The sequence below is a fragment of the Sinohyriopsis cumingii genome, chromosome 8 (genome assembly GCF_028554795.1).
Source record: "Sinohyriopsis cumingii isolate HCF-2022 chromosome 8, ASM2855479v2, whole genome shotgun sequence".
NCBI lineage: Eukaryota > Metazoa > Mollusca > Bivalvia > Unionida > Unionidae > Sinohyriopsis > Sinohyriopsis cumingii.
Window position 1 is genome coordinate 44,985,195 of NC_142968.1, and position 23,669 is coordinate 45,008,863.

General features: G+C 34.4%; 1 protein-coding gene across 1 annotated transcript; it reads left to right on the top strand.

The window, feature by feature from the left end:
- Nucleotides 1–5: 5 nt before the first annotated feature.
- LOC149793407 (tetraspanin-18-like) lies at nucleotides 6–20,575 on the top strand. The gene is made up of 9 exons (XM_089967391.1): nucleotides 6–244; nucleotides 11,672–11,752; nucleotides 12,440–12,703; nucleotides 14,324–14,398; nucleotides 16,024–16,116; nucleotides 17,077–17,271; nucleotides 18,301–18,384; nucleotides 18,780–18,845; nucleotides 19,557–20,575. The coding sequence occupies exons 2-8, from the start codon at nucleotides 11,693–11,695 to the stop codon at nucleotides 18,840–18,842; spliced, it is 834 nt and encodes a 277-aa protein (XP_089823517.1). The 5' UTR covers nucleotides 6–244; nucleotides 11,672–11,692; the 3' UTR covers nucleotides 18,843–18,845; nucleotides 19,557–20,575.
- The last annotated feature ends 3,094 nt before the right edge of the window (nucleotides 20,576–23,669 follow it).

Below are 23,669 nucleotides of genomic sequence, written 5' to 3' on the forward strand. Positions count from 1 at the left end.
GTCTGAGCAACAGAGGTTTTATATTAGGATTGTTCGTTTGCATGCAAGATAAAATAAACTGCTTACCTGGCAACAGGACATGTCAATTTACTAGAGATACCAAACAGCGAAATAACAATTTGGACTTCCTGGAAAGCTACCCGAAATTCGACATTTACTACCTTAAACTATACGAGCAGAATATACCACTGAAAGGGAATATTTTCGTATAATACTGTGAAAAAGAGAGAAATAACGTGAGAAGGTAAAGTATACATAGCTAACTGCTTACATCAACCATTTTCTACAGGAAATGAAAGGGCATCTAAAGTCTTGATATGAAAATTCAATTATGATAATAAACAAGCATTCTGATTTAATTAAAACATACGATATAATTACAGAGTATTGATTTTATTTAACTATTTGTCTTGTTTGTAAACAACGCTCTGAGTGAAGAGCCATTTAGTTATTTTAATGTATTTACTTGGGAGATTGAAAAACAAACAGATAAATTTTACGTTACAATAACTATTGACAATGAATATAAATAAATCAGTTCATGGTTTGTGTCCGCTCAGTGGTCATTACACAGTGTATTTTGGATGAATAACTTTAAATGAGCACGACCAAAAACTACTAATTGTTATTAAAGAATTATGATAATTGTTTTGTTGACGTGAGAACTAATCTAGTGACCTCAGGATTTGGATTAGTCTGGTATTACGCTAATTCGGTCAATATATCTTCCTTTTTCTCGATATTTAACCAAAGAATAAAAATCTTATTTTTTCTGACTAGTTGCTTCTGAACCATCATACATATAAACGTATATAACAGATTAGTTCGAAAGCACTTCTTTTCTTAAAATAATTGCTAATACCAGCCACAGACACGCTTTAAGTAAATTAAGGGTTTCATCACACCCATTACGTATCGAGACTGCTAGACATGTAGGAAAAGAACAATATGAATGGATATGTGAACAATGTGTAAATAATGAGATCGAATATGAGTATCATTTTGTATTAAACTGTCCTACATATCTCTCACTTAGTCATTTATTGGTTCTTATTTTAGGCAGACACCAAGCATGTACAAACTACTTCAATTACTAAAAAGTGCAGATCAAAAAATGACTAGGGAAATATTTGTTTGATGCATTCAAACTTAGATTATCTTCTCTGCCGAGTTATTTCTTTAGCTGTCTCATCTCTCTCTGTCTGTCTGTCTGTCTGTCTCCCTTTCTGCGAGGAATTATGTGCATACATGCTTTAAACGCGATTATTTTTTTTATTGATTCATTCATTTATGCAACAGGTCATTGTATATGAATTATATATTACATTAACTATTTGCTTTTTGCATACGTCAAATCAATTAAATAAAGTCCTCTTCTGTAATTAAATTAAATTTCAAACCACCAATATTATATATTTTTTAACTGTCGCTAGGACAATTTAATTTATCAGTTTTAGAAACTTCACCAACTATTGACGAAACTGACCAAGCGCAAAACAGTCATATTTATTTTTGAATTTACCCCGTAGCCAAGCCACTGTAAAATTGGTATTACTTATGATTTGTATACATGAAATTTTTATATGTTGACATAAAAAAGCCTGAACAATTTTTTGGAATCATTACATTTTTGTGAAATTTTCGAAGCTAACAAAATATAAATTGCTTCTTTGAGTGGCAGTTTATGAAACATTGTCACCTATTAGTAATTACCGTAGTGCAATTGGTGTATAGTAAGAGCAGGTATGAATGTGGATTATTAAGAGTAAATGGCGCCATGGGTAAGTGGCATAATTGGCTCACACTGCGTGGGTGATGGCATAAATGGCCAGAATATGAGGCCCGAAGGGCTGAAACCGGGGCATGGTTGTTGAGAGGGGACTACCGACAGCTAAGGGGTTTTGTGAGGTGTTGTGAGCTTCCCAAGCGGGACTCAGGGCTGAGCCCTGGCCGCCAACGATTTTCCTGCAATTTGATGTCATTTGGTGGTTTTTCCTGGCATGTAAATCCTGTCATTCACACAAGACAATCAAGTACCATTTAAGGCCCATTAATTTCACCTCAAAGATATCAGTGTTAACCATCAACAGAAACCCTACATTTTAACAAATTCGATTTATGTATGGACTGTTTGTTTGTAAAAACAAAATATTGATAGACGTCTCTTTTAACTGATTTGTGCCCAAACTGATCGATGTCTGGATCTCTTTCACTCGCTGTGATGCGAAAGAGGTTCAGGGGGTGCTGGGGATAGTGCGCCGATGGATAGAGGAGCAGTTTGCTCATAAAGCACACGCTGGCAGCAGATATGAGTGTGGAAATTCTTATTATATGGGTGCGTTATGTAATTTGCTGAAAGGTCGCGATTCAAGACTAATAAATTTACAAATGCACAGTATTCTTCGTTGTGAATATTTCAATATTATCCGTACATTGACAATCGCTCATTACTTTTCAACGATATTGGTAGCAACGAGCAATCGTTAATAATCTTATCTATAACAAAATTTTCTCTCTCTATAGGCCTATATGGTTTTCTTTATTTCATAACGGATAATTTGTTATTGACTTGATTTTGTCATTTTATTTTACTCTTTGTGATATAAATAAATTTAGCTATAAATTTTCGAACATGAATTAAGTACTATAGCTGATTTTATTTGAGGCTCTTTGTGTAAAGGGGAGGGGTTCCATTAAATCACCTTAACCCTTAACATTTATTTACTGCATGCGAGATTCCCATGGATATCGGTATTTGATCCCCGTGGCTCATTGATTAGACCAGAATTATAATCAGTAGATTGCAAGTTTAAGTCTGCCTAGACAATACAGGTTCGGCTGACACGTTGCATCTGGGCAAGACACTTAACACCATTGCCACGCAACTAAATAGTCTTTCATCCGGGATCTGCTGACGCATGCGAATGGGAACGCACTACCGTCGCACTACTTCGTCTTTCATCCAGGATGTGTTGACGCAGTGTGTCTCCGGGAAGGTGCTTTACTCCCATTTCCTTGATGCTAAATAGCCTTTTAACTTTTTTTATATATCTGTATTACGTTTAAAAATATCATTTTTTTAAAAAAATTTACAGAACATAATGTAGCTTAAAATCGGGCCTCTCACCACGTACGTCTGTCTATATAAATGTTAACAATTGCGTTCTGTCTTCATCGTGACTGAACATCTAAGATCTGCAAGACAAGACAATATATTTATTACACTCAGGTTATGAAGTTTATAACACATGATGTCCATAAGAATAAGAACATGAATATAGCGTGCGATATCATTACATATTCCTAAACAGGGATTATACAAAACTGGGAAAAAAATGTAAGAAAATGTAAGAACCTGAAAATATTTTTCAAGAGTCGTATGTTACCTGTATTCATTATACGATTATTTTTATAGTCCTTGAAATGCAGAAATTAGGTAAACATTTTTTCTTTCATCATGAAAATAAGAACACGACAGATAATGATATTCGTCTCTATATCTTGCTACCGACTGTGTAATATCCTTTGTTATAGTGAACAAAAGCCCATCTACCAGTTTCAAGAGAAAGCTCATGGTCTGCAATTATAAACTTTATTAAACTTTTAGACATTTTGTATTAATGAGAATTAGATCTTTCCCATATCAAAACTTGTTTTAAATAACTTGTAAGAAAGACCTTCTAAGAAAAGAATGATCGGATTTGTTTCAAGTTTCAATTATATCAGATCTTACAAATCCCCAAATTTCACAAGCATATGTTAAAATCGGTACAATGGTCTGATTGAATAGTGTCAGAAAACAATCAATAGACGAGTCTATTTTGTACATACCCTTTTCAAATATATATTCATTTACAACAGCAATACATCAATATAGATATTTTTTATCTTAAAGTTGTATGTATGATTTTTGGAACCAAATACAATAACTTTTGCTTTCTGTGTATTAATTGTAAATTTTCAGTTATTGCAATATTTGCTTAACATATCAAGGGTATATTGCATGCCGGCAGGATTATTTGAGACAGTGTAAGGATGTAAATTTATGTCGATCTATGAAGAACACATTAACTTGGGGCCATCTAACAATTAATTAGATTTATGGGGACAGGTGCTTGTCAAATCGCTATACTGCAATGATTTATAATGTCTGTGTCGGGACGGGAAGTGATTCTTAATTAAGCCTTCGTTTACTTAGCCGTTAGACGCCTAGAAAATGGACGGTTAACTTCGATTTTATATCAGAACTCTCAGATTTGAAATTTTCCAGATCTGTTGTTTGGAATTCTATAAGTCATGCTGACCGTAATTTGTGCGCCTAGTTATAAAAGGCGGTATATATATTTAATCCTGATTGGTAACGTTAAATAAGGGGCGTGGTTCCCACACGAAAAATGCTTGTGGGTTAAATTGCCCACATCGAAAGAAATCTAATCAGTCTGTAATTTACCTGCAAGAGTGAAATACAAGAGACTCTGAGAGTACATTTGGAAGAAATTCTCTCGTAATACATTGGTCAAAGGGACCGGATGTCTGGAAAGTCAACGGACAAAGTGAACAAAGATTGAAAGCACACGGGGAAATAGCTCCATTGACGTATCCATGGAAGTTTCCACTGACGTATCCGCGTACCTACTCATCCAAGTATCTACGTATCTACGTACTTACGTATCCACATACCCACACAAAGTTTGAGGGCCGGAAAGAGGCGAGACAGTAGGGAGGTCGGAGAAGGGAAAAGCGAAAGGACCTAGAGGAACCATCAGAGTAAAGTTGGAGTGTACTGGAATAAGCAGGTTATGGAGTTGTACAAGGCAATGACTTCAATCGTTCACTCGATTATATGATGAACTAATTCTATCATTTAAAACAGATAGGTTATTTATATAAATATATTTGTGTTTGAAATTCGGTGAAAGATTTATTCCAAAATGAAGTGTATCTTCCTAATGTAATGTATTAACACAGTTGTTTATGAAACTGATTAATTTTGTTTTGTTTATCCATGTACGGGGGCTCGTGTCATTCTGTTCTATATCTCTGCTCAGATCTCTATTTATTCCATCCTTAATTTCACACTTTATTTTAATATTTATTCGATCCGGGCAACAATACCGAGGGAGAACACCCTCTAGATAACGATAGCCAAATAAAGCGGACACCTTGTAAGAAGGTACAACCTCATAATACCACACCACCATTAGCAACCGTTACAGAGAGGTATATATAAAACTTTACCAAAATGCTTTTTTGTTTAGATTGTTGGCAACTTGTGGTATTACTTTAGCTGTAATTGGGTCATTCAGATAAGAGTTATCGACAACGTCCGCTGCTTGCACTGTATCTGGGATTACTAGGTGGTCATTATCTGTGTCCACATAACTTATTTCCTTAAAGTATTCAATACATTCTTGCAGTATGATACTTAGATAACGTCTTTTCTTATGGACATTATTTATCGTATTCCAGTATATCTTTGGATCTTTTAATTGAAAAGTATGTATTTCCCTTTGCAATATTTTTCATGTATAACGAGAGTAATGATTTGGAAGAGTTTTCTTATACTGTCTTCTAGCTGTGAGTATATTGGCTTTACTTTCTGCATATTTTCTAATTTCGTGTACTTACCAATATAACTAGTAATTTTTCTGGCTTTCATATACACTTTGCCAAACCATGGCTTACAGTCAGTTCTTTTCTCGACTGGATTCGCAGAACCTTCACCGTTTTGAGAAAATGTCTCTCCTGCTAAGCACATTAAAGGTTACCTTTTCTTTGATGATTATTTACATGGTTTTGTGTTATATTATATTCATTGATATGTTCCTGCAAATTCACATTGGCCAGAATTTCATTTCTTCCTCTCGAATCTCACAATCTTCAAAGTCTCTTTTCTGCGATAGAATCATCAAGTACATGTAGCTGATTATTTCGAATTTGATATGCTAAGCACAGTGACTGATTACTTCGAATTTGATATGCCAAAGCACAGTGACTGATTATTTCGAATTTGATATGCCAAAGCACATTGTCTGATTATTTCGAATTTGATATGCTAAGCACAATGACTGATTACTTCAAATGTGTTATGCTAAAGCACATTGACTGATTACTTCGAATTTGATATGCTAAGCACATTGACTGATTACTTCGAATTTGATATGCTAAGCACATTGACTGATTACTTCGAATTTGATATGCTAAGCACATTGACTGATTACTTCGAATTTGATATGCTAAGCACAGTGACTGATTACTTCGAATGTGTTATGCTAAAGCACATTGACTGATTATTTCGAATTTGATACGCTAAAGCATAGCGACTGTCTGATTACTTCGAATTTGATATGCTAAAGCACAGTGACTGTCTGATTACTTCGAATTTGATATGCTAAAGCACAGTGACTGTCCGATTACTTCGAATGTGATATGCTAAAGCACAGTGACTGTCCGATTACTTCGAATTTGATATGCTAAAGCACAGTGACTGTCTGATTACTTCGAATGTGATATGCTAAAGCACAGTGACTGTCTGATTACTTCGAATTTGATATGCTAAAGCACAGTGACTGTCTGAAAACAAAAGGGTTTAAATCGAGCACTTCAATTTTTTTTAGCAATTGAAAGCCTCTTCAAGTCGTTACTATTGAATAAATTAGGCGCTTATCACCGGATGTGCATTTTCTAACTTTATTGTCTGCACCTACCCTTCCATCACAAATATAGATATCTTTTTTTTTTTAAGTCACTAAACGCGTACCATAACTATTTCTATTTCTGTCTTGTGAGTATCTGACCTTACTATATTTGTCTGGATGCTTAATCCTATAGTTATCGAGAATGAATTTTCAGCTTGATATGTATTAAGAAAGTTATTACCAAATTCTGGTAAATTAGCAGTTCTGGCTTCAAAGTCGATGACGAGAAAAATATATTTAGATCTATTAGAAAAATGTAGCGGTTGTTTGGGTTGCTGCTACACCACTGCTTTATTTCTTAAAAAGCTTTTGCATCATCGTCATTGATCATGGTAAATACATTATACTTTTAAAGTATTTTCTTTTAAATTACTATGAAGTATAATGTAACTTACTCAAGAACATTCATTACAATGATGCGAAAGTGTTTGAAGGAATTAAAGATGAGGATACTAATGTTATTTTCATATATTAACTAGTACATATATTAACTAGCACACAGACATATTCACTTGTTTCACACACACAGAGTTATTTATATCTATATTGTGTGTTTAATTTTTGTTAATATTTTTTTTTATAAGGGTCAGTTTGTAAACAACATTACATAGCTCTATAATTCATTACATAGCTCCATAATTGTGGGTGGCACTTTAATTTGGGTAAACAAGTTTACGTTACCTTTCTACCTTGTTTACAACTTAGACTGCCTGGAAATTAACTTTTGACCCTCATTTTGGTTCTCTTATTGTGTCTTGTTTTTTTAATAAATATAAATATAGTGATAAACAGAATTAATTAATCCTATCTCATACATCTGTAGTGGAAGCAATCTTTTACTTGTGTTCAATTTATATTTGAAAACATTTATTTATTTCAATTCTTTATTGGAATTACAACGTGCTAATTGACTTCAGGGTAAAATCCATATTTTGGGATTATTATGAATCCATTTTAAGACGTTGTGGATTCTATCATTGTGACAGATCAAGACTGTTGACACGTTATCACATTTAAAGTTATTGACACACCAGCACATTCCAGATTGCAATTCATTCAGACCACCACTGGAATTCATTCAGAAGATTCTAAACGTTTGAACTTGTGATATAACTTTAAGGAATATTTGGGATTTACTTCACAATACTGTAAGTTCTTTTTAAATGTTTGTTTTGCATTACGGGAAAGTATTTGTTGAATTTTGCAAAACCTATTGGTTTTCAATTTTTCCTGTTACTTAGTTTCTGTTAGGTTTTCTGATTTTCCAATATACTTTCATTGTTATAATTTCAACACATTACCAGCGTTAAACCTGAATTACCGAGGGCAGATCTGGGAAATAATTCGTTTAATTTTGGATACAGCTGTACAAAGTTCGATAACTTTGCAAGAGTTCAAAAATAAAAAGAATATGCAGTAAATAGATTTAACTCCAGATTATAAATTTATCATAACTGTATAAACGATCTACATGATTCTGAAATGTTTAAAAACATGTAAATTCAAAGGTTAACGGTCTTCTTAAGTTTACACTGGAAAATCCTTGGATACGTAAGTAATATCTCCATGATGAACATCTTAATCTCTTAAGAAAGTATCTACTTTTATCATAGCTCTGTTTGCTGTTGAACTAGCTTACATCCTCAACGATGTTTCTGTTTATAGGCGATTGGCCTCAATATCGGAAAAAAACCTGTTTTCGATCTTGCCTTTATAAACCGTGAAGTAAAATGTTGAGACAGATTGTCTCTATTCATATTCTGAGTTCTAAACTATTTTCAGTTTTGTTCGAAGGAGTCAACTTTTCAATTTCCGATTGTTCTTCTGAAATTTCAGTCCTGCAAATATATATAGCACTCGTGTCGATATTTAGTGCCTTCGAGTGAAACTACAAATCTGCGAATGACGTTAGATTCTGCTCTACATTTGACCAACGAACTACTTGGAGATTGTAGGTACTGGTAAACTGCACTGATAATATGTCGCGAAGTATGTAGAATGACAGCTTTATTGCTGAGAAGTTAATTTCTTACTTGATTTGTTTGCGTAATCACGATGGAAGCAGCAGTGTGCTTCAAATAATATCGTCTGTTTTACTGACCAAAAGATTTATTATCTATAGATTTCAAACTATGTAAATTTATCAGAAACTGATAAATTGCAACTGTAAAGGTCGATTGGCATTTTAGAAAAGAAACACATTAACTAAATCTAACTGCATACAGAATAAACAGTACAATAGATTCCATACATCCAAGCTTCGTTATACGAACCAATTAATGATATGAAAAGATAGTCGATAGACGGGTTAGGAGTGAGTTATATCTTTATAGCGATTATAACATCTGCTCATACATCCACTATCAGACTGAATATCAATCGTTACAATAGTTATGTGGATACAACATGGTCCTGTTAAAATCTTTGCGCTATTCTGTTTGTTTACTCTGATAACAAGTTAAGATTTTAAAAGACATAAAGATACATAAAAATATTATTTAATCGTTCAGTGCGATATCTACTCATACTGCGACTTCCTTTTACCACGCGGGGCAACTAGACGTTTTAAAATAAATAGGTTTTATCTACTTTGTATTCAAGGTATGCATTGTTATGTATATTTAATATATATTGTGCACCTGATTTTCGCCCAGCTGACTTTTGTCATGATTGTGATTGAAGGTCATGAATGGGGTTCTGCCTACATCACCTTTGTCGTGATTTTTAAGTAGCAAAATCAAGATGTTGAGTTCAAGTGTTGAAATTTCCATCGGAAATTTGGTTTTTACGGTACAATTTATTGTGTTGCATATCATGTGGGTATTTACATATATAGAGGTCTGGTAACAAACTATTCTATCCTGTTTCATATCAGTCTTTGGGAATATATGATCAGGGTTTGCAGTTGTGTTCAGATATAATTTTAGAGGAATTATTTTTAAAATTATTTATTGGAATTACAAAGTGCTGATTGACTTTTTGAACTAAAAACACTACTTTTGATGATTAATACCTTATTTAAATACATTCTGGATTGTATTATCATGGCACATAATGGCATTCAAGACTATTGGAATTCATTCTGAACATTCTACATGCTTGGACCCGTCATATGATATTTATGATTATTTGGGATTAAATTCGTAATGCTGTTCGCGGCTCTTAAATTTTCACTGCGTAACTTTGAAAACTATGTTATTTTTTATGTTACCAAATTTAATGGTTTTGCTTCTTTCTATTACAAAGTTTGTGACCCAGAGTAGTAACGGTATGTATGTATTTATGTTTTACGGTACTTCGGCTATGTAGTGCCAACTAGAGGTAAAGCTGGAAAAATATAAACATAAATTGCACGGTAAGTTAGGAAGATCAAGCCTTCGGAATGAAAGCAAACATTAAGAGTAAGATAAATATAGCATGTAAAGATGTTAAAATATAAAATAACAGATACAGGTAAAACATGTAAAATCCCTAAAACATAATTGAAAGTTATTGTACAAAACGCACGTGGTTAAAAACTCAAAGATTTTCTTGGCTGGTACATAATCATACAGTTTCTTCAAGCAGTTCACATCAATATACTTCTGTCTCACAAGGTGTAAATCGACACTCTCGACAATAATTCGTGCTAATATTAGTAACCTTGCGTAGTGAACTGGGTTGTAACACAAGGCTATAGGTTTCAATGGTGCTGCTGGGAATGATTTACACCTGGCGCTTCTTCAGCATATTGTCAAAACGTTTTGTCGACGTTCTATTCGTATCCTTAAAGAAATGAAATAGTCCCCTTATTTAATACCAGAATTGCCAAATTTCACTGTAAAAATAAGATTAAACTAGCGTTTATATCCTTCGTAAAGACATTTTCTGTTGGATTGTCCGCCATGTTAGTTCATCTAATAGCTACGTTCTTTTTCAGCTTCTTTTTTTTTGTTTTGCAGTATTTAGAATCGCAAACATATCGTGGTAAATATGGCATGTACTGAATAACGTATTATAGAATATCCAAATATGGATTAGCAGCCAATATTTGAAATACGAATTATCACGAGAATCTCGTGTTATCTGTCATGGTGAACAAAGTATGGTTAGCATAAATATACCGATATATTTTTCCTTATTTAGGCTTACTAACTTTATCATGAGCCAAACTTCATGAAAAACAAAACTCTGCTTAGGTAATAGAGTTTTATTTAAATCTTTTTGCCTTTGACAATCGTTTGACCTGTTCCATTGCAAACTATAGGATCACTTCGTAGCCTCGACCATTTCGATGCTACGATATCATAGCTAGACAACAATGTGCTCCACTGTCATTGGACACTGGCGGAGTCGAGGTTCTAATCGAGGCTCAGTATTTAAGATGTGTGTATGAGTCAGGTATGAGTATCTGATATGTGATTTACACAATAAAACCTCATCTCTCTGATTTGCACTGCACGAGGGATGTCTCTAGCCTATGATGGGTTTGATGTCATTAAGTTTGTGTAATTTGCACATATTCCTCAAGTATGTCGAACATGCTGATTTACACGGTATTTGAAGTATTGGTTCTAAAACGACTCGATTTGCGAGGCAAAGGTTGAAATGCCGTCTTTTGTAAGATGATTAATAATATTTAACAGTACAGAAACAAATCAATCGTCTTTTAATATCCTTGCATTATACCCATGTTTACAGTAACACATATCAGTTTTGGACATCAAGGTACATAAATATCCAGTATAAAGTTTTGTAGAACAGCAGTTAAAATATATGACATTGCGTGGTAATGAAATCAGTTATGAAGATTTATTTATAGTACATAATTCCAGTAATGCTTTTGGCTGAAGTTGGCCCAATAAGCAACTGTTTCTCTGTGGACTTGATCGCAAGTCCTATGAATGCAACTTATAGCACGCATTGAGCTTTCCACTGATCGGATTCACCCTATACGTTCTAGAATTTCGTTTTATTGTTGTTGTTTTTTTCAGATATAACGTGCAACTTCAGTCATGGGGCTAGTATCAGGTATAGGTCGCGCTTTGTTGGTCATCATTAACCTGGTGTTTCTGGTAAGTCACGAAACATATGAATTAATTGAAATTTGCCCTCGATTCATACGCGATTTTTACTGTCATCAAAAATATAAGCCATTCTCTTCGATTTAGAATCATTTACTTTAAGATGCGCCAGTATTATTTTTCTATCTGACCAGCCCCCAAAAACCCACCTTTGGTAACACTGTGAAGAGTGACAAATTTACTTGCAATTAGAAGTGTGTCTTGTAAGTCGTAATACTAACGGAGCTAAATGTAGAAGTTGTTATGGTTTACAGGACTCAGTCTTTGTTTATTAGAGATAAAATAAGATAACAGCTTCAAATATTGGAAAACTAAAATGTAGACAGAAAAAGATGTTTATATTTCTACGGCAACTACGTGCTATCAGCGCAAAATACAAACAACTCGATGTTGTTATGCATTAACATCAGATTACAGTAACGTCTTATAAATACATGAACTGATGGCCGACACACTATTTCGTTTTTTATATGTAAAGAGAACCCCTTTTATTCAGATGAAGAGGATCACTTTTAAAAAAAAACAACATTCCTACACCTATTCATTATCCTTTTTAATATTGAACACATATTGTTTTCCATTCATTTGATTTTGTGATGATGCCCTACGGGTTGCATTCTATGTCAATGTCTGTGAGTTTAGTTGAATCACATGATGGAAATTACTTTTATGTTTCAGCTGGTAGGCTTGGCCCTTCTTGTTCTGGGATTAATTTTAAAATTTGGATCGCAAATATACAAACCTCTCCTCGACCATGCACTCACACTTTTGGAAAAAACTGGAAAAGAAATTTCCAGCGACTTCAAGTTCAATTCTGATGAGCTCGGAAACATTTTGTCTAGTCTCTGCGTGGGACTGATTGTGGGAGGAATCTTCCTTTCGGCATTCACACTTTTCGGATGCTGTGGCGGCTGCTACAAGATCAAATGCATGTTATTCCTGGTAATTAGCCCATTATTTGTACTTGTTCACACCTTATCCTTTATTGATTTCTTCCCAATGTTATTTTGATTTAGAAATTACTGTCAGATGTAGTCACAATTTCAAGAGAGGAAAGGAATATTTTGTTCATCTACATCTCAACACTTAAAAATGAATGATACAAAAGGCAGTATTTAAGTGATATGTTAATGTTGATATCCTAACAGAATAATTAGTTTGTTTACGGAATATTGGGAGCTAACTCGAATTTCCATCGCGTATTTTTTTTAACCATTTGCAGTCACTTGTTGTGAATTTGAATTAGATGATGCATAAATAGAATAAATAAATATGTATTATTATTATATATTATTATATGCGTAAGGCAGATTATCGCCATTGATTTTTGTACAAGTTTCTTCTCTGAGGTACTTAAAGATAATTCACAAGTAAAAGAAAAATCGTCACATGAGGGCTATCATAGCTACACATAATCTTTATGGAATTAGTTCAAATGTGGATTGGAGTTATTTACACCAGTAATCAGTACTGGTGGTAAACCTTTATTTGTAAGGTGTTAAAATGTACTCACGTGTTTTCTACAATGATGTCATATTTTGTCACAACACTTACGATTAACAACAAAAAATGACTTTAATAAATCATTCATTTCAAATTAAATCCAATCACAACGTTAAATACATTTGCAGACTGATATCAAAACAAGATCAATACTAGGAAAAAGAAGCCAGGAATTAATCGATTCTCTCTCTCTCTCTCTCTCTCTCTCTCTCTCTCTCTCTCTCTCTCTCTCTCTATATATATATATATATATATATATATATATATATATATATATATATATATATATATATATATATATATATATATAGTGACAATACCTCCTACGTATGTTGCAACAACATAACCCACCTGACTTAATCATTCAGTGGGAAAATATCTCAAGAATGTAAACAGGTTCATTCTTTAGGTCTACTTTAAAACTAGTAAACACCTGTTTATAGCTCATTGCAATCTACAGTCATGGACCAAAGGTATATATATATATATATATATATATATATATATATATATATATATATATATATATATATATATATATATATATATATATAAACAGTAAATCGAAGCGAATTGAGAATATTTATGCATTACTTGTGTAAAGTTTTCAGGTTAGATAAAGCCGGGTGAAAGGATGTATGCATGGCAATATCTATCCCAAAATGTATAGATATTAATTTCTCTCATATCTATACATTTGTCAAATAGTTGGCCAGTCTGCAAAAGACATACGTAGATACAGTTACTGTACATGAGTCCATCAGATGACATGAAATTAGCATTGCCTTGCCATTCAACCAGAAGAATGTCCTCTTCAGGCCGAGCATACTGCAGATTATTAAATTCTTTACCACACTAGTGTATAAGGAAATGACAGAATACTTGGTACATTATATGTTTTATGAGGTCACTGGGAAACATAATCCATGAGATCAGAATTTGTCAGCAGGAAATTGGCAAGCATCGTTAATGCTGCTAATTCTGACCCTTATATAGGGTTTCCCTGTCCCCTCACTAACTCATATGATGGATTCTATTCATTTATATTTTCTTTTTCAGTATGCTATAATAATCATTGTCTTGCTAGTGGCTGAAATCATTGTAATTGGTCTTCTGTACGGCAAGAAGGACATAGTAAGTTGGATTATGATGAGTGACTACTTCATTTCTATTTTCAATTCACAGAATCGGAGATAATTTCTTTTCCGTATTTGTTTGTTATTGTCGTAGTTGTTGCAGTTTTCTCTGATATTTTCTTTGAGACTTGTATTTTTTCTCACATTTGTCAAATTCTCATACATCATTTCATTTGCATATGTTATGGTAAATACTGCAGCTAATGTCTAGATGACAGCCTGGTTTTAAGCAAAGATTAATTTTGTATTACGTTACAATAAAGCGTGTGTCACAGTGATGATACTTTAAACTCCACATCATAGTAATCGGTGCTTATTCATTATTTGCTTATATATATATATATATATATATATATATATATATATATATATATATATATATATATATATATATATATATATATATATATATATATATATATATAAGCACTAGCACTATGCTCCCATTTTTTCTGCATTAAAGTATTGTAACATAAGTTGCCTTATAACAAACATAAGAAAAATAAATTATGAGAACTTTAAAATGCATTTGAAAATTTAAGTTAAGTTTTATGTTATATCTCCTGGAAGTAGCGTTTGCCGAATGCCTCGGGTTTACTGAAACCCCTACGATTTGGACTCGGGATTCAGTGACCCTCTTGTAATTTACGGACGTTTACATATAAAAAAGAAACGTGTAAGAGCCTGATATATTTACACAAAAATGCGCGTGCCGCATTATTTGACGATGGGCATCAACGTAGCCGTATCCATGTATCAGTCCCTGATTTCACGCCGCATATGATACGCTCTCTTGCTCTAACACAAAGTATTCATTCAGAGCGATAGAAATAATGCATGCCAGACGATTTTCAACCCGTCTGCTCCGTAGTAACTGTGTGTTTTCTCGGTTGCGCATAAATAGAAATACGGTTCAGAATATTTGATATTTAACTTAATTACCTACGAAAACTCTGGTAGTTAATTTGTTCCTCAGAAATGAGAGATATTACACTTAAAGATTAGCTTCAGTGCTTATTTTTCAATTGACTTTATAAATTGGGTCTCTCACGATGAGTTCATCCGTTTAACATCAGCTGATCGGAAAAAGGACTAAGCAAAGTCAACGTATCAAATTTTCACTGTCACTATGAAAACCTTAAATTGCATCTGAAAATGTTAAAAAATTTTCTTATATAAAGCTTTGTCCCACGCGTGCGTGTTCTGAAACCCACGGCTATTGGGTCCAGGCTTAAACAAATGTCATGATTCAGTGAACGTTGATACCGGAAAATTATGTAGGATACATTGCATTTGCCAATATTACTATGTATTTGTAATGACAAGAGAAGGGTATTATCTAATATCTTATTTATTGATTTATTTATCCCATGAAATGTTTATACAACGAAAAGGTGGGGGTGGGGTGGGGTGTAGCTTGAGTAATATTTTTATCTTGAAAAAGATCAAGTTGACTGTCAGGTAACCATTAATAATGGCATTAAATCAACATATGATAACAAAACTTAATATACCAGTAATAAATCAATCCAAGTTATATTCAAAGTGAATTCAATTGTTTGTACATTCCGTTTTCTATATATTCTATAATATCTCGTAGAATCTTTTTTATTATTTTCACAGATCAAACAGCCACTGAAAGAAGGACTAAAGGACTACAAGGGAGCTACCGGAACCGACATCGTGTCCCTGGGGTGGAATATTGTCATGCTTCAAGTAAACGAATGATACTGGTTTTCTTAAATGCACAAAATAAGGGATATCAATTAACCAATAGCAGAGCTCATCATGTGATATGCTAGAAAGTCAGTAAGGCACTGTCTCAGAAATATAAAAGCTGCATAACACGTTTGAATTGGACAAACTTACGTGCGATGTTTGACATTTTCAGTGACACTTAAATACTTTGATTATACATTCATGACGACAACAATTATATTTTTAGGTGGCATTTGTAATTATAAGCAAACATAGGTCTGGCCGAATGTAAATAATAGCTTTCTATAACGGGCCGATTTACGCAGAAAAATAACACACACACACACACACACACACACACACATATATATATATATATTTTTGTTTTAAATTATCAGGAGAAAGTTGATTAATACGTCATTTATCCTATTTTCATAAAATATTTAATATTTTCAATATTAAGCACGTGTATTATCACTTCATGACGTCACACAAAATATAAGCAGATCGTTCGAAACGTCCGAACATAATTTAAGTTATTCTGCTGAACTTCCTTTTAATGGGATATTGTTAAAACATTAACTTAATCATGTGGTAAAGAGGACATCAGAATTGTTATCTGCAATGAATGCCATGAAAATCATTGAAACAAAACTTGAATTGCTCGCTCGTCAAGACTTTCAAACTGTAGAAATCATTCAGCTCGTTTATGAGATTTAGAAAAATTAATCATTCGTATCAGACCATGTACATAAACATGCTTCATGCACAGACTCAGAGGAATACAACTATAAAGTGGATGATTAATTCTACTCAGGTGACGTGCATATAGCATATGAGCGGAAGTTTAAAAAAATTCACTAACGAAAAACACATACATCCAGTATTTTTTTAATTTTATTTTTGCTTTGATGGATTTGCATTCTTTGCAAATAAAACGTTTCTTTATGATGTTTTTGGTGGCATTTTTCTGTCTAGTTCAGTTGCTGTGGAGTTGATAATTACAATGACTTCAGCGTTGGAAAAGACTGGCAGATAATAAAGTTCGGATCAGATCATGTCAATTTGACTACACCAGTAGCGTGCTGCAAGAGTTTACCTACAGCACCTCAAGAATTCAAAGATTGTGCCGCCACACCCCAAATTAACGAGGCTCTGAGCAATGCATACATAGTAAGTTTTAAATGATGAATCTCCAAGCAAGACAAGTTTTATGTCTATGCTCATAGAAACATACTGCACTGACTCACACATAATTGTAGCACTCTGCACCAAGATCGCTAACTAAGCTCCTCTGCTGTCTGGCAATATGCTAAACGTAACTGTATAAGGCTAAAGATAACCTGACGAATGAGAGTGATGATAGAGCTGGGACCTTGACTGGGGCGATGCAGAAACCATTCCTCAACACCGACCTAAATGGCGGAAGATAGTTGCAGCCTTATGTCCTAGGAATGATGAAGAGGACCAGCAGTAGTATTATCTGGCAATAGTTCCAAACAAATGACCACATTACGTATTTTATTCTGAAGACTTGCTAAAGTCAGTCTAATATTTGTCTTGATTGCAATTTGAAGTAAGCAAAATTCTTTGCAAAAATGCCTTAACGCGGTTTTCGCTTTTTTTGGTTGCAAAACGTATAATTGCCCATTCTTATTGAATGAAGTTCGTTGTCGAATATTGATTCGGTATTTTTTTGCATGTAATTTACATTCACACGATACCTGGTGATCTGTTTTGAAAAAAACATCGGAACTTGTTAAGTTTCATACTTGTATCTGTTTGCAACAACTGTCAGATGCCATGTGTATCATTCATTACGAAGAAAGATTTCTGAGAATTGAATGTGTAGCATATATTACGGAACCAAACTAACCTTTTTGATAAAGTATGAAAGTGTGGCATGGCATTTTATTACGTACGAACATATTTTTAGTGTCTCACTGCACTGATGCACAACCCTGAGATTATTCCTCATGTTGAATTATTAAGCTTAATTCAGTTAACTCGTGAGCACACCCTAAAATCGCAAACATGGACATTATCGTAATATGGTTAAAATCACACAATGGATTGGTTAATTCCTTTTCTTCCTGTAGCATAGACCTTAGTAGAGAACGATACTACATTTTATGTCTGATATATTAGCTCATATTCCTTCATTCATTCATATGAGAACGGAAAATTGTCTGTCTTTTCTAGGGCTGTTTCGACAAAATTTGGGATATTAGCCTCGGGAATACAGCCATGGCCGTTGGGATTCTTGTTGCCTGTGGTGTATTCCAGGTACGTTTCTGCTGTCTGATATCATCCCTTAGTACTATAACAGTATGTGAATGTTATATAACGGGCATATGTCCTTAAAACTTACTGGATATAGGAAGTGTCAGATTATGTTAGTGTACAAATAAGTATTACGGTTATTAGTTAGACAGTTATACTCATTAATTGAACACAATCTTTGTCGTGAAGATTGATATTGTATTCTCGATTTTAGTATGAAAATTATTAGTTTTCATCTAATAATGTTTCTTTCTTTATAGAAAAGTACCTTAGTGAAATGAAACAAACTTTTACAAAGTTCATGAAGTGAATCATGAAAACAAGGAAATATAACTTTGGCGCTGCTTACGATGCTGGAAACCCTAATATTGAAGCATTTTTTTTCTTTCTGTTTCCAGATTCTCCTGATTGCGTTTGCATACATCATATATAAATCAGACGACAAGGTGAACCCAGTGTAAAAAGTTCGTATTTCAATTTAGCTATACATGTATTAAAAATAGCATATAGACCTTCTAAGCCGTACAAATATAATATGTTATTGTTTCCTTTGAAGATAAGTTTAAATTATCAGTTTAGTTTATGATATTTACGGAGTAAAATTTAGTGCTGAGGTCCAGATGGCAATATCATTTCCGGTACCTTAACACATGTCAATCAGTCACCAGCAACATCCGGTAAAATGGAAAGCTGACGCAGAGTCTAACCCTATAGCCACACAGCCATATAGCCCATATAGTCACATAGCCATATAGCCCTATAGCCACATAGCCATATAGCCCATATAGTCACATAGCCATATAGCCCTATAGCCACATAGCCACGGAATAAACAGTGGAACTTTATGTGGCAATGACAAATACTGTAGACATATGTTCAAAGGAAGGAAATGACTGAATATCAATCATCTACTTTTGACTTAGATTTATATAGATGTTATAGATGTTCATGTCTCAAAATACAAATAAATTATTATGTTAGGAAATTTACTACTTCTCTCCTTAAAAAAGGCCTTTAAACTTTATTTGTATTTGTTCAGTATTTCTTGCATGTGGTTCACAGTGAAATGGGATTATCCAATTATAATCCTTGAAAGGTCGTGAATAACAAGGTTGTTTGATACCGCGACTTTAAGTCATTATATTTGACCCTTTGTTTGCTTTCTTATTTTGTAGATTGAAAGAGAAGCGGATTTGCACATCTGGTGCATGACGGGAAAGAAACTGTGATCACAACGGTGTCCGTCCTATGGAATATGTTGTATTTATATGATTGTATTTTTTTTTCCAAGATGACAATCAGTGCATTTTTTATTTCTTTTAGCTTGTGAATTTTGTTTATATCAATCTATTATTGCAAACTGTTGTGTGTTTTTCTATTTTATTTTCGAATTAATTGATACATATCAAAATTATTTCGTAACTTGTACGTTGTGTCTATGAATGAATTTTTATTTACAACCTAGCAAATTCGTTTCAGCCAAAGGTTTGTTCTAAACTCATTCCCTCATGCACAATGTGTGTCTTATTCCACGATGGTGATTAAACTTCTTAGAAATAACATTAGATTGAAGTGAGAGGATCTTAATGTAAGCAATATAATGACTTGAAGCTTCTTTGGTTTATCTTTTAGCACAGATTCTGGAAGACTGGAATACTAAGTATGTATCATTTGTTCTTGCTAGGAAAGTATCTGTGCTGCATATGTCTTTACATTGCTTATGTGCGCACATGCGAAGACTTATCTATATAGATGTGAAACATATCAAGTTTGTTTTTGTAGTCGTGAAAATTAACAGAAATATCCAAATTGTTCCAAACATATCGTCATATACCTTTACGATAACGTCGTGTCAGTATCTAAGGGTAATTACTCTGAGAAAACCCGGTATAAGAGTGAACATCCAAATTGATGTGACTAATTTAATTGTCTTTGTTATTTTATATATCTCGAAACTGTTTCGACCTTTGCCATTGATATATCAAAGTTTCAAACCTAATTTTTAATTCAGATTCTAATAATTTCTACCATGCTCTAATCTTATGATGTTTCTCGTTCTCTAAAAATATGCAGGCATATTTTTGCGGTGCTTTTCCACCCTATCCATTGACTGGGACGATGTTTACCTATTTGTTCAAACATCGGCGTTGCTTCTTTATTAGAAACTATTTTTATTAAACAAATCTATCAAAAAGCTGCTTTATTTTTTGATAAAAGTTTTCATAATTATATTTTTTAACATATCGATTTTATATGGTACAGTTAGTCTTCCTGCTGATATTGCATCAGTCAGTTCAGAAGTCTTGTCTATCTCACTATGTCAAGAACTACCATGCTGGTCTGGTGTCAAAATAAGCATGGGTTTTTGTTGTGAATAATCGCTAAGATTCTCAGGCAGAATACTTACAGCTTGAAAGTTTAATTAGAAACGTGTAGATGCCATTGAGTGGTGCTCGATGCAAGAGTCTTTGAGGGATAGCATACTAGGTGACTACTTTACTTTCTTTAAGGAGAAAAACTTGCAGCTTATATATATTTAGCCATAAAGTTACTGTTTATATAGAAACATCTGGATGCATATAGTCATACAGAAAAGCCCATATAAAGGTATTGAATTTTTTTTTATCATACACTGCTGAATAAAAACATTAAACAACACACACACGCGCGCACACGCACGCGCACGCGCACACAATAAATAGTGAGAATCTTTCCACTGAAGGTATTGACAGTCAGAGTAGAAAAGCTATAAATATAAATGAAAAAGTACATGGTGATGTTTTCTTCCTATTTACTCTTAGGAATAACCTTGAATTATAGCGTAACGATGAAAGAATAGCACGAAACGGTGTCTATGACAATTCGTCCTGTAGCATGAAGATATTGCAGTCTTATCGCTACGATGTCTGCATTGTGGCAGTTTATAGTCATGTCTAGAACCGGGGCGTCATGCCGCCTACATGTAGTATCATGTCCCACTCATTCACATTATCCGGACACCAGGCCGACCAGTCATAACTCTCACTTCTTAATTCTGAGCGCCTAGCGAGGCATCTGCTAGAATCATTTTTACAAGTCTTTGGTATGACTCGGCCGGGTTTCAAACCCGCGTCCTCCCACATCAGAGGCGGACGCTCTAACCACTAGGCCGATATTTACTGCTACAGTCAAAGAGCTCCAGATAAAATACCTTGGAATATTGTTTGATTTTTTATTCAATGTATATTTAATGTATGATAAATGTCTTTTACATGTTTCTTTCGATTAGTATTGAGATCTATATATCACCAATCCATCAAATTATCTATGTATGTATCTATTTATCACATATATATCTGTCTATATAACTGTGGAGCAGTCGTTAGCACAGCTCTTCCAGTCGTTGACGTTGATGTTGGCAGACATCTTTGTAACGCAGACGTGGTCGTGCGCCTTCTGCTAGCTCCCCGTATAGCAGGTCATTTGGAATGCGGACTGGGTCCATTCTCTTGGCGTGGCCGAGCCAGCGCAGGCGCCTCTCGCTGAAAATAGAGAACATGCTGTTTATGTTGGCGTGTTCCAGAACCTCTTTGTGGGATACTTTGTCCTGCCACTAGATGTACAGAATGTTCCGCATGCATCTCAGGTGGAAGCTGTTGAGTTTTCTCTGGTGTATCGCATATGTCTCGCTACTGTAGAGGAGTGTGCTGAGCACGCAAGTGATGTAGTGGGATACTCTAGCCTCATTGGGAAAATACATTACAGACACCACCACCCCGGCATACTCTAGCCTCAATTTTTTTTAGCACACCCTAGGACACTCTAGCCTTGAAGGGAATTGAGCAGGGAATAGTTGGTCTCTATAGCGTAAAAGGAAAGTAGGGTTGGTGTCTAAGGACAAAAGGAATGGAACAGGTGAGGTGACGTCACGGTACTGAAGATTGGTAACAATGTTGCAACAATTTTAGGAACAGGTGTCTTGACGTCGTGGAAAAATAAATCATAGAACGTTTGGCTGAAACGGGACTGGCGGGACAGAGACATTTATAAAACATACAAGATACAAACATAAACAACTATACAACCAACGAAAACAATTTTAGGCAAGAAACCAAATCTTTTCAAGGCATATGAGTGGCTCTGAGTTGTTGTTGTGTTGTGATTTGGATTTTTAACGTAGCTTTAACAATTTCTCAGTCATATCGCTACGATGTCTGCAATGTGGCAGTTTATAGTGATGTCTAGCACTGGGGCATCATGCCGCAGACATGTAGCATGATGTCCCACCCAGTCACATTATCCTGACACCGGGCCGACCAGTCCTAACACTAACCTCTTAATGCTGAGCGCCAAGCGAGGGAGCTGTTAGTACCATTTTTGTAAGTCTTTGGTATGACTCGGCCGGGGATCGAACCCACGACCTCCCGCATCCGAGGCGGACGCTCTAACCACTAGGCCACCGGAGCGGTCAGTTCCAGAGAGATAATGAGCAGAAGTGTTTTTAACAGAATTGCATCAGAACAGTCGTTATTTTAAAAGTGACTCAACCAATATTCAATTTTAATAATTAAATAATAATTTACCCGACAAAATACGGCATTTGCAAAATTCGACCCTTTGATAAACCTTTAATGAAGCATATTAATTCATTGAAGCCATGACGTAATTTTCTTATTATGCGAAATTTGAAGGCATATGAGTGGCTCTGAAAAAAGCCTTTGGGTTTTTCTTCTATTTATCCAGTTCGTCCACCATCTTCTTACTTTCTCAATGATCCCTTTCTTCTTCTTCTTTTCATCGTCTGGTATCCATTCAGGATGTCCCATATATTACAATTTCTCCTGCACCTTCTTCCAGTTTATGTTCATTCTTTCAAAGTCCTATTTTTCTTTCTATTTTCTTTGTCATTTGTGTTTTCGTTTTCGTTTCTCTCCTTTGCCCAACTATCTTATATATTTTCACATCTACTTCCATCATTTCTTCTGCTTTCTTTAGCTGGTATAGACCCCACTTACCAAATGACCACTCTGCTCAATACAACGCGTCTTCTAGAAAGCACCTGACTTTGATTACATTATCAAGTGCCTCATTCAAGCTTCACACTCTCACATATTTAGGTGTAATTAATCTTCTTGATTTCTTCACTTCCTCCTCTATCATACCTTCTACCAGGTCTCTGGCTACTTCTAGAGTGGTCACAAAGTCCAGGCTGCCTGTGAACCTCAATTTCAAACTGATCAAAACGTCTAGCTACTGGGATACCATTTCTTCTTAAGCATTTGTACCACATAGGCTATATCCATCACCCA